Source organism: Ambystoma mexicanum, chromosome 12 (genome assembly GCF_040938575.1).
Source record: "Ambystoma mexicanum isolate Mex_15411 chromosome 12, UKY_AmexF1_1, whole genome shotgun sequence".
Lineage (NCBI taxonomy): Eukaryota > Metazoa > Chordata > Amphibia > Caudata > Ambystomatidae > Ambystoma > Ambystoma mexicanum.
Genome location: NC_090936.1, coordinates 807,790,927 through 807,803,765, shown reverse-complemented (window position 1 = coordinate 807,803,765; position 12,839 = coordinate 807,790,927). Strand labels below are relative to the sequence as shown.

Sequence of the window (12,839 nt, the reverse complement as noted above, 5' to 3'; positions counted from 1 at the left end):
GGGTCATGCACAATTTGGAGATTCAGACGGAAGACCTGGAAGACAGGTCTAGGAGGGCAAACATCAGGGTCAAAGCTATTCCTGAGACAGTGGGGGAGGCAGAGCTGCAGCAAACTGTAAACAAATATTTGCATCACTTATAGACAACCAGGAGCCAGACAGAATCCTGGTGGACAGAATACATAGAGTGGGGCCAAGGAAGAACGAGCCGGGAGCTAGGCCAAGGGACGTTTTGGTGGCAATACATGAATATGAGCAGAAAGAGAAAATCCTAGCATCAGCCAGACGATCAGAAGAGCTCAAATTCAATGGAACCACGTTCAATTGTATCAGGACACGTCTAAGATCACTTTCACCAAAAGAAAGCTGATGTGTCCGATAGTTCAAGAGCTGGTGAAAACAAAGATAAGATACAAATGGACATTTCCGTTCGGTCTCTTGTTTGAATTGAAAAACCGGCAAAGGAGAATCACAAAAGTGGAAGAGGGCGTAGATATCCTGGGCATAGAAGTGGATCAATCACATAGCGAATTCCCGGGCCTAGAGAAAGACCACCCAAAAAGGAAAACATGGGAATGGTCAACCCAGGAATCGAAGAAGAAAGCAAAGAAGAAATAAGGTCCCCAAGCCCAAGGCATCCGGCAACAGGGGCGGCACATGAAGCGGAGGCCTCAGATAGGGGCACCAAAAAGTAAACTACTCCATGATACCAAGGGATAAAATAAGAAAGCCTCGGGAGGGGCAACGATAATCTAAGTGGGGGGAGGGGAGGAGAAGGGGGGAGATCTTGGTAAATCATATGGGTCAGGAAGACCCGCCAACAGGCTCACTGGGGGGAAAATGGGCTCAACACCCGAGCAGGAGATTCGGGGGGGCTGAAGGCCGGTCGTGCCATCCCATGGAGGGGAGGGGGGAAGAAGGGGAGCAGGAGGGGGATAAGAGGGAGAGGTAAGAGGGGAACCCAGGTCCAGTGAGAGAAAAGAGGTCAACCAGGAAAGGGTAAAGTGCAGAAAACCAGCAAAGAATGGCTAAGGAAAGGGTGATAAAAATCATTTCTCTGATATAAGGGGCCTCAACTCACCAGTTAAGAGGAAACAATTGGAGCATTCTCTAGTTAGGGAAAGCCTGGATGTAATCGCCCTACAGGAAAAGCACATACAAGTAAAAGATAAACATAGGATAAGAATACGGGGCATACAGGGTTATGATCTTATACAGCAGTCAAATAGCCCAGGGAAGAAAGGAGACACCCTGATAGCATTGAAAAACAACTTAGAGATTCAAATAATGGGAGTAAGTAGTGACAACAATGGCCGGCACATAGCAATGACCACAAGGAGGGCGGGAGATAACAACCATAGCCTCACTGTATGCTCCAAACACAGGTCAGGACCACTTTGTTCAATCAATGGCACATAAATTAGAAGGGTTCACTAAGGGGAATATAATTTTTGTAGGAGACTTCAATATAGCATGGGACCCGGAGAGAGACAGGAGTGCATGAATTTCCCATACTCAAAACAAACCCTCGAAGGAGCTGCAGGGGAAAATGGAGAGCCTATCACTGGTAGACGCATGGAGGGAGATGAGGGGGGGACTCTAGGAGGCACACCTACTATTCTCATGTCCACAGATCAGGATCGAGGATAGACTATATTTGGGTATCACGTCCCTTGCTGGGGAGGGTGAAGGAGATGGGAAGCATCACCATGCCGGACCAGCCCCTATCACACTGTCACTCACAATATCAAAATAACGAACGGGGCTCTGGAAATGGAGATACCCGGCACATATTTTTAAAGATGAGATCCTGAGGAAGCAACTAAGGAAGGAAATAAATCAGTACTTCCAAATAAATGAGACCCAGAATGTAGATCCCTGAATGATCTGGGATGTGTTCAAGGCATCTATCAGAGGGAAGATAATTGCAGTAAAAGCAAGAAGGGAGAGGGAGATTAGGCAGACAGAAGTATACCTGGAAGATAAACTGAAGGCACTCACCCTTAAAATGGCCGCCAAACCCTCAGGGGAAGTAAGGAAGGAGTTTAGGTTGGTTAGAGGTCAGCTGGAAACACTACAAACAAGCAGGACAGAGAGGTCCTTTATGCATCTTAAACAGAAATAGTATATTAAGGCGAACAAGGACTACTGGCTAGACTGCTCCGAAAGGAAGTGAAGGAGAGAACCATATTAAAAATCAAAACGACGTGGGGGAGGAGTGAACAGACATCAGAGCTATCAAGAGGGAATGCACGCAATACTATGGGAAAGTAAATAGATCAGAGGCTCCAAATGAGGTGATCCAAGTATAATATTTGGAAAATGGTGGTCTTCCGAAGATAACGCTCCAGGAACAGGATGAATTGGAGAAGGAGATAACAAGGGAAGAGGTGCTTAGATTAATCACTGCTCTCCCCCCCAACAAGGTGCCGGGAACAGATGGCCTCACGGCAGAATTTTATAAGGCGTACAAAGAGGTCTTGGCCCCACGGTTGACCTCATTGTGCAATAAATTTGGAGTGGGGGGGGGATAACGCCCTCAATGGAAGAGGCGAAAGTGATACTGCTGCCAAAAGTGGGGGAAAGACCATACACTATGCGGCTCATATAGGCCAATTGCGCTTATTAATTTAGACGCCAACATATATAAGATATTGGTTTCCCGGTTAGAACCCCCCCTTCTCCCAGGCCTGGTAGATCCAGATCAATCGGGCTTTACAGGCGGTAGACAAACTCACAACAACACTAGAAGGAACACCCATATTATAGGGACGGTCAACAAATCGCGTACCAAGGCCCTAGTGGTCGCGTTTGATACTGAAAAAGCCTTAAGACAGGGTTGAATGGGGGTTTCTCTTTATTACAATGCGTGCAGTGGGATTCGGGGAGGCCTTTATGTCAAAGATAGAAGCCAATTACCAAAACCCATCCCTGCGTTTACTTATAAACAGGGGACTCTCAGACCCGGTTGCAGTCTGCAGGGGAACGAAACAGGGATGCCCCCTCTCCCCGCTATTATATGCATTAAACTTAGAGCCTTGCCTAAGCAAGGTTAGAAACACAAGAAATAGTAGGGGTACCATTCGGGGGGAGAGAGCATGAAGTCACAGCATTCGCAGACGATATGCTGCTAACATTAACAAACCCAGAAGAATCCCTAAAGGCAATAGACAGTGTCCTAACTCAGTTTGGGGAGGTAGCCGGGCTGAAAATAAATAAGGGCAAGTCAGAGGTACTGAGTTTACATATGTCAGCTGAAAGGGAAGGGGAGATAAGACCTGGCATTCCCTATAGGTGGACCCCTAATAAAATAAAATATTAGGAATATACATTACAAGAACCATAGAAAATTATCCACCTCTAATGGAAACCATTAAACATATGCTGCACAGGTGTAGCCCCCTGTCTATATCCTGGTTGGGCAGGATAAATACCATAAAAAGTGTGGTGCTGCCGAAATTGTTGTATAGATTCATGGCAATACCAATGGCCTTCTTTTGAGCCATGCGCAAACACACACAGGCCTTTATCTGGATGCAGAAGAAACTGAGAGTCTCATATAGGATGATGCTGCTACCTAGGAATAAGGGGGGTTTTGGGAACCAGACCCTACTGCATACTATCGAGTTGCCCAAATTAGAGTGTTGAGAGACTGGACAAATGAGGACAGAGGGAAAAGGTGGAGAGATATGGATAGGGCAGTGGTGGGAGTATATCTAGAAAAGGCGCTACTGCAGGAGGACAGGCCCGTAACATGTATTATAGCGAGATTCAGGCCATGGTGGGGCATACATGGGATGAACTTGTAAAATGCTCTAACATAACCACTTTCTCCTCACCGCTAACCCGATCTTCCGGAACCCTCAATTCACGTCAAGGTGGGATAGGAAGGGTTTTGTGGAAGGCTAAAGGATTTGTATGAAGGAGAAGAGATAAAATCCTTCCCCCAGTGTAAAAGTGACTTTGGGCTAGACGAAGAGGAGAGATTCCACTATGCCCAGTTGAGACACTGGTCCCTGAGCCCTAAGATACGGGAAGCAGCAACACGAGAGCTAACCCCACTGGAGAAATGTGTGCCCTCCAACTCTGGGGATAAACGTTTGGTGGTGGACCTCTATAGGCTGATAAAAGACGGGGAGGATCCCGGGGAGAGAAGGTAAATGACTAACTGCAAAAATAAAACGGAACGGGAGATAGGCCTGGAGCAGTGGGAGAGCCCAGGGGCGAGTATACCCAGGCTGGCACAATCGCTAGAAATCCAAGAAATATGGATCAAAATGATGTACCAATGGCACCTCACTCCCAGTAGACTGTCGAAAATGTATCAGTCATCATCCAACTGTGCTGGATGGGATGCAAGGAGGAAGGATCCTGGGGGCACATATGGTGGCAATGTCCAGCAATAAAACAGTTTTGGGAAATGATTCAAGAATCAATAAGGGGAATATTGGGGATGGAGAAGTCACCAAACATGGGGCTGTTTATATTGGGACTTGATGGAGAGCTAGACAAGTTGACCTCTAAGGCCCAGCGAAAAATATATGTGATATTGGTGATGGCCGGACCCTCCTAGTAGCCAGTAAATGGAAAGCAAAAGTGGCACACACAGAGCACGGATGGGTGGGCAAAATATGGAACCTGGTGGCCACAGAAAAAGTAATTTATACAATCAGGGATGAGCAACAGAAATCTCTAATGGACTGGGACATAGTACTGCAATTTCAAATGAAAGGCTCGAAGAAAGCATGGTGTCCAAGGAGGATGCAGCTCCTGGGCCTGGTCTGAGAGCTGTCCCGTACAGGAATCAGGGAGACACCACATTTGACAATTCAGAGGAGCGACAGGAAAAGGAGGTTTGGCTTGAACCACAGGAAAAGGAGGAATGGACTGCACAGGACCTTGGGGAAAGAGGGAGTTGGGGGGTGGAGGGGTGTTTACGGTTATATGATGAATTCAAAAATGCCAATAAAAACAATATGGAGAAAATATAAAGTGGTGGTGTTTGGTAAAGATAGAAATGATTTTTCTTGGTTCCTAAAGGGGGTGAAGATTGAGGAGATTGAATGCTATTCGTACATGGGTGTGCTTTTCTCTAAAGATGGAAAATGGTCAAAGCACATACAAATGATTGTGATGAAGGCATCAGGTAGGCTAGCGTGTCTTCACAGTTTATTTTATATGCATAGTGCACGTATGCTTGACAAATGTCTTAGTGTATATAGGACGAAGTTGGGTACTCTTCTGCTTGACGGGAGCAAGATTTGTGGAACTCTGATTATTCAAGATTGGGATTACACAAAATACAATTTAAAAACATTAAGCCTACCGCAAAGCACTGCCAATTATGCACTTTGCTTAGAATTGCCAGTGTCATTGCTGCTCAGATGAAAGCTAGGTGTGCCTGTTATTTTCTGAAGGCCTATTTGGGACTTTCAGAGAATTCAAATATGAAAATAGTAATGGAGGAAATAGAAGGGTCCCTTGACTTCCATAAATGTGTTTGGTATAGGGAAGGTCATAAGCGACTATCCACCTGCGGAATTCCAAATTGGAATATTACAGAGTATTCCTCTCTATCTCATATACAAAAAAATGTAAAGCAGAAAGCTTTGAATCAGGACAAAGATCTAAGCAAGCAGTGAACACCTTATCTTCGTTTAAACTCCATGCTAGTTACCATGTATACTCACTGCATGGAGGTGAAATATGCAATATAATGGGATTGATTCACAGACCATTTTCAAATGGGATTGCGCCATTATCAATTATAAAATGCTTCTGTGAATCAGGCCCAAAGTGTGCTGAAAGCAGAAGATTGGTGCTAATGATTAGGCTGAATCGGCTACCTCCTGGAGTGGAGAAAGCGGAATGAGTCCATGCATGAGAATGTCCCCCATTTTTTAATGTTTTGTAGAACATTTTCTGACATACGCAGAAAATATTTAATCCCCTTTTTTAGGAATTTTAATATCAGGTTTTATCCCAATGCATTATCTTTTATATAGAATTGTAATTACATAAATGTTAGATACAGTTTATATGAATTTGCGAATAATGCTCTTCTAGTTTACTGTCCCGAGCTTTATCCTTCTTATTACTTGCTCATTCCCTGACTTTTGTACTCTCATTAGTCTTAACATCTGTAGGTTGCTGTGTTAATTTATGACTGCTTTTGTGTGTTATTTACTATTTGTTAATGTAGTAATCTAATTCAATAAAGTCATAATGAACCATACCTTTTAACATTGTCATAACATTCCTTGATGATCACTTGTAGGACAGCTCGATAAAATAAAGACTCCAAAGGAAGCTGAAACAATATGCAAAATAAATTGATGGATTACATATCAAAGCAAGTACCATTAACATTATAGTTAAAAACAACATTAAAGAACAGTCAGTGTCTTGCTGATGAGATGGTTACAAAATAAGAATTCTACACATTGATAAATAGTAGATAATCAAAGCCTTCCTGCTAACCAGTTTCCTCATGCAATTTAGGCAACTTCTACATAAAAGGTTTACATTGGTCCAATTACAAACAACCTGCTTGCATATTTATATGGTTTCCTTTTTCTGGTTATGCTTTATGCCTATTGTTTGAATTATAAAAAATGATTTAACAAACGGCATTCAGAATTTTTGTTTTTCAATCCAAAACCTGGAGGAACTAAGTCACTTTTATCTTAAAACGTCTTCAAAATAATTTAACAGGAGTAAACAAAGAGGAAGTCTTATTTCTATGCCAATAATGTAATTCTTGCAATGCTTCTTTGAACACTCTCTCTTCGATATTATGTTTTTCCATCTGTGATGCCATTTACCAAATCAGGACCCATTTATTACTGATGCTGAAGTGACAATCTTGTGTATTCCTGAGTGCATTTTGTTTTATGAAGATATTTCTTTTGCATATACTTAAAAAAAATCACGTAAGTCAGAAGTAAGATCAAGATTTGCATAAACATTCCTTGCAAATTAAATGGATATCTTAAGAAGGGTACATTCTGTCAAGAAGAACAAAAGGAGCAGTGACATTTTCTAATCAGAAAGAAAACGAAAAGGAAACAAATATGATATTCTTACTGTAAAGACTGGAGGGGGTATATGTACTCCTGCCCTCTATATGGCAGAGTAGAAGCACAGAGCACCCCAGCCAAGATTCTCAATTGTAGTAGCAATGGACGGGCAATCAATGCTTAGCTCTCAGGAGGTGATGCAGGCTGGTTCTTAGGTACAGTGTAGTCCCCAAGCCCCCACAAAGGAATGTCCATACACTATGTTAGTGATAACAAAGTTCTTTATATAAATAAGGTTCAAGTTATATGCCTACACAATAACACACGTTGTGCTCAGGCAATACTATAATGATAAATATGTACAATATTTATGTGGTACTACAATTCACTCTTGACTCCTTTAAAATGCACCAACTGCTGACTATTGCAATGACATACAAGTCTAATAGCAATGTGAACCAACACCAGCCATAGGAGGGAAACAAGTGGTTAAATAATTTGCAGAATACTGGGTCCCTACTGCAAGACACAGTTCCGTATGAGCATCTCCCACCTGGGAAACCTGTAAATAAGATATTGACAAGCCCAGTCCATATATTGTTTAGCAGAGTCTTATTTCGTTCTAGAAATGTTCTACTACCCCAATGTGCCTGGTTTAGCAGAGTCCCACATGACCTCCTGGGCAGAAAGCAACCCAGAACACACATAAAAAAGGAGTACAGGACTAGAATAGTGAGACCATGTCCCTCAATGCATTTCCAGCATCACAGTCGCCCCGCCCACCCCAGACTGAGGTTAGGGTAATCTAATCTCCCACGAGATTGACAACCTCATCCAGACGGTCAACAAACCTTCTGGAAAGGCCATCTGTAATATCGTGATTCTTCCCTGGTCTATGCTCAATGGTGAAGTCTAGCCCTTGCAGGCTAATGGACCAACTGAGCAGTTTCGGGTTTTCACCCTTCATCTGCATAAGGCATTTTAAGGCTGTATGGTCTGTTTGGACCTTGAAGGTAGACCCCATAAAGTAGGGCCTAAAACATCTAAGGCTCCAAACTATGCTGAAACATGTCTTTTCAACAGTAGCCCACCTAAGTTCTTTACCTTTGAGTTGCCTACTGATGAATATGATCGGATGCTCCCTCCCTTTGTCATCTAAGTAGGACAAGATAGCTCCAATACCGGTGTCGCAGGCATCAGTCTGAACGATAAAGGGTTTTCTGTAATCAGGCACACACAACACAGGTGCCCTACACAGACTTTCCTTCAAACCAACAAAGGCCCTCTTACAGTCCTCCGTCCAATTAACCTTCCTCGGTTGTTAGTCAATGCTGTCAGAGGGGCGGCTATGGTTCCATAGTCCGCCATGCAGTTGCGGTAATACCCAGTGAGGCCCAAAAGGGCTCTAACTTGGATTTCAGTAGTGGGAGTCTCCCAGTCATGTACATCCTGTACTTTACTGGGGAAAGGTTGGATTCAACCCCCTCCTACCTCATGACAAAGATACATGACTTTTTGATAGTGAGGTTAGCCCTTTTCAAGGCCTGCAACACCTTATACAAATGAGTCAAATGCTCTTCCCACGTGGAACTGTAGACAGAAATGGTGTGGCCACACAAAAGGCCTCCAGCCCACTGAGTGCATGGTTGACTAATCTTTGGAAGGTGACAGGTGCATTCTTCAACCCAAAAGGCATGACTCTAAACTAGTAGAGTCCCTCAGGTGTTGAGAACGCATTATTTTCCTTGGCATGGTCCGTCAGAGCTATTTGCCAATAGCCTGCGGTAAGGTCAAAGGTGCTCACAAATTTGGCAGCACCTATGGTGTCTACGAGCTCATCAGCCCTGGGCAATGGGTGTGCATCAGTTTTGATGACAGCATCAAACCCTCTGTAGTCCACACAGAACTGCCAATCCTTTGTACCTGCCTGGGAACTTGCCTTGGGGACAAGGACCACTGGACTGGACCAGGGACTGGTTGAGGGTTCAATTACACCCAGATCCAACATCTTGGCAACCTCAGCCTGGATGTGGTTCTTAACTGTGTCTGACATTCGGTAGTGCCTGCTTTTGACAGGTACACTGTCACCAGTGTCAATTTCTTGCCTGTACCATGGGGTGAGGCCTGGTGTCAGTGAGAACAGAGGGACATACTGCTGGAGCAAAGACCTGCAGGCCCTCTGCTGCTCTGGTGTCAGATCTGGAGAGAGATGCACTCCCTCCACTGAGGGCTGCTATGCAGCAAATCAGGAAGAAGCTCACTCTCATCCTCTTCCTGCTCTGAAGCTAGCAAGAGACTTCTGCGCGCCTGTGGAAAGGCTTAAACCTTTTGACGTGGAAAACCTGAGGGGCTACCCCAGGGAATCCCATGTCAACCAGATAATTGACTTTGCCCATCTTGGAGAGTATCCTGAAGGGGCCAATCCACTTATCTGCCAAAGCTCTAGGGTTGGTCAGCTTCATCACAAGGTTCTCCTGTCCTGGAGTCCAATCCACTTGTGATGCTTTAAGGTCATGTCAGTATTTGTTCAACTCCTGGCTTCCCTTAAGGTTCGATTTCACTTGGCCCATCATCTGTGTCATCCTATGCCTGAGGCCTAATACATAGCCCCCCACTTGCTTGGCAGGTCCTGGAGGGGTGGCTTCCAAACCTTCTATGATCAAGGCAAGGGGTCCCCTCAAGGGATGTCCAAAGAGCAACCCAAAGGGGCTGGAACCAACACCCTCTTGAGGTACCTCTCTGTAAGCGAACAGCAGGCATAGCAGGAGGAGATCCCATTTCCTCCCATTTCCTCCTTAAGTGCTCTTCCAAAGCACCCAGCATGCCCTTGAGAGTTTTATTGAATCTTTCAAGCAGACCATTGGTCTGGCGGTGGTAGGAGGTGGAGAACTTGTAGGTTACTCCGCATTCCTTCCACATCGCTTTCATGTAACTCCACATGAAGTTGGATCCTCTGTCAGAGACCACCTCCTTAGGGAATCCAACTCTGGTGAAAATGTCCAGGAGAGCGCTGGCAACCACCTTGGGAGTAATAGTCCAAAGGGGTATAACCTCAGGGTACCTGGTGGCATGATCAACCAGGACCAGGATGAACCGATGTCCAGCTGAAGTGGGAGGGTCAAGGGGACCGACAATGTCGATGCAAACCAGCTCAAATGGTGTGCCAACCACTGGCAATGGCTGCAATGGGCCAAATACACTGCCAGTCCTGCCAGACAACTGACAAGTGGGGAAGGTCCTGCAGTGGGATTACACTTCTACTCCCATCCGGGGCCAGTAGAAATGGGCAGAGAGCCTCTGCTTAGTCTTCTTGGTCCCAAGATGACCAGCTAAGGGCACCTCATGCACCAACTGCAGTAGAAGGGCCTGTAAACCTGGGGTACCACCAACCACTTGAGGGAACCAGGTTCAGGCTTAGTGGGCACACTACAAAGGGGCTCACCCTCCCAATATATCTTGAAAGACCTAGGCACTTCACCTTGTGTCTGGGCCTGGGCCTGTTTTCTCAGACCCTCGAGAGAGTAGCACTCTCTCTTTCCCTTATAGAAGTCGCCCCTAGACTGCCAGTCTTGCCAGACAACTGACAAGTGGGGAAGGTCCTGCAGTGGGATTACACTTCTACTCCCATCCGGGGCCGGTAGAAATGGGCAGAGAGCCTCTGCTTAGTCTTCATGGTCCCAAGATGACCAGCTAAGGGCACCTCATGCACCAACTGCAGTAGAAGGGCCTGTAAACCTGGGGTACCACCAACCACTTGAGGGAACCAGGTTCAGGCTTAGTGGGCACACTACAAAGGAGCTCACCCTCCCAATATATCTTGAAAGACCTAGGCACTTCACCTTGTATCTGGGCCTGGGCCTGTTTTCTCAGACCCTCGAGAGAGTAGCACTCTCTCTTTCCCTTATAGAAGTCGCCCCTAGAGGGCCTCCCTTCAGCCAGCAGGCATTGAAGGCCGGGGTGTTCCTCTGGGTTGAGCAACTCTCCCACATGAGGGTGGTCTTCTGGCTATTCTCCCTCAGGAGTTGAGTCTTGGTTTACCACTGGACCCAGCCCATCTGGAGCATGAATGCCAGTGGGTGCTGCTGAAGCAGCAGGAAGAGAAGGAACCCCCTTCACAGAGGTAGCCATCTGGCTCTGGGTCTCCCATTTGGCTTGGGTACCTGAGTCTCAGTCAGACCTGGTGTGACCTTTGACCTAGTGACTGCAGCAGCAGACAGGGGCAGACCATCAGATCAACCCCAACTCCACTACATCACTCCCTAACAAAATGATAGCAGGTACATTGTCCTGTACCAGGACAGGAAGCTTTGCTGTCTTGTCCGCAATCATGATTGTGGCTAGGGCAACAAGAGATAATTTGGGAGGCCCACCAGCTAACCTGGTAGTTCTCAGGGGAGCACCTACATAGTCCTCTGGCATGAGCATGGTCCTGTCTACCACTGTCATGCTTGTCCCAGTGTCTGACAAGCCAGTAGAAGGATGGCCATTCAGGAGGACACTTTAAAAGAAAATCTGCAGGTGTTCTGTGGGATTGTAGCCATGTAGCCAGTACATGTGCGTACTGGTCACAGGCCCCAAGAGACACTAGGGAAATCCCTGCAGGAGCACCAAATATGATTCCTGCAGAGGAGGGGAGGACAGTGGCCTCCACCTCAGGCATGAAGTAAGGGTAGGTCAGGCTGTTAGCCTGGATTTCAAGTGCCATACCTTTACACAGTCCCAACAAGTGCCAGGAATGCAAGCTACAGTACTGGAGCCACTGGAAGCCTGTTTTAAAGCAGGAGGACCACTACCCTTACTCCCTCCCACATAGGACATATCCCCACTAGATGTTTGGTTCTCAGGAGAGGAAGGTTTTGGTTAAATCGACTGTGACTGCTTCTGGGACTTCTGAGAAGTCCCTTTCTCTTTGTCTTTGCCCTTTCCACTGGGTTCCTTAGGGGACACCCGGTGAGAGACCCACTTGTCAGCTAGCCTGGCCAGCTTAAACGGATCTAAAATGTTATGGTCAGTAACATGCTGACGCAGCTCTGAAGAACAGGCTTCAAAAAATGCTCAAAAAACAAACAAGAGGAGAGACAATTAAAAAAAGGTTTTCACCTTGTAACCATCAATCTACCCCATCATGTTCACATGTGCATCACTCACCCAGTCAATCCAAGACACATTCTCTCTTTTCTTATAATCCCTGAACCTTTTTAAGGTATTGGGTTGGTGTCTTGCCAAACATAATGGATTCCACAAGCCATTTCAAATGCTTCAATCTATTGGAGGATATCAGAACCCTCCACATACACACCAAACAAACCTTTCATGAACTTGGTGGCAGGGGACCTGACACACTCAACTGGTTTGGTGGAAAGTTTCCACTCTAGCTTTCTCTAGCTTGATTCTCTGACATTCAGTGTCCTTGTCTTTGAGTTCAAGATCCCTATTTTGAGTATCACTTGATGTGCCAACTCCTCCTTCTTAAGTTCAGCTTCAGTTTCCAACTTTTTATATTCAAAGGCCAATTTCATCCTCAATAATTCGATTTCCAAGGTATCCCCTGAAGAAACATTGCTGGGTTTCGGGAATAGAGGCAGCAGGAGTGGTGGCATTCCCAGAAACAGATTCAGTAACAACCCCAGGGGCATAGTCCTCAATGGTTGCATCCCGCCTTCATCAAGAGTTTCACCATCAGTCTTGTAGTCCACCAGGGCAGCTATCAGCTCAGCCTTAGACATATCTTCAAAGTCTAACTCACTGGCTTCAAAAGCACTCTGGAGAGTCTTTAAGCTCATCCTAGTCAATTTACCATTTGCAATAGACTCCATTGCT

General features: G+C 45.6%; 1 protein-coding gene across 2 annotated transcripts in view; it reads right to left on the bottom strand.

The window, feature by feature from the left end:
* Positions 1-12,839, bottom strand: part of METTL25 (methyltransferase like 25) — a 1,210,930-nt gene that overhangs the window by 384,712 nt on the left and 813,379 nt on the right. For both annotated transcript variants that reach the window (XM_069629316.1, XM_069629315.1), the window contains one exon: positions 6,237-6,310. In XM_069629316.1, coding sequence (XP_069485417.1) covers positions 6,237-6,310 — 74 coding nt within the window. The remainder of the gene's footprint in view (positions 1-6,236; positions 6,311-12,839) is intronic.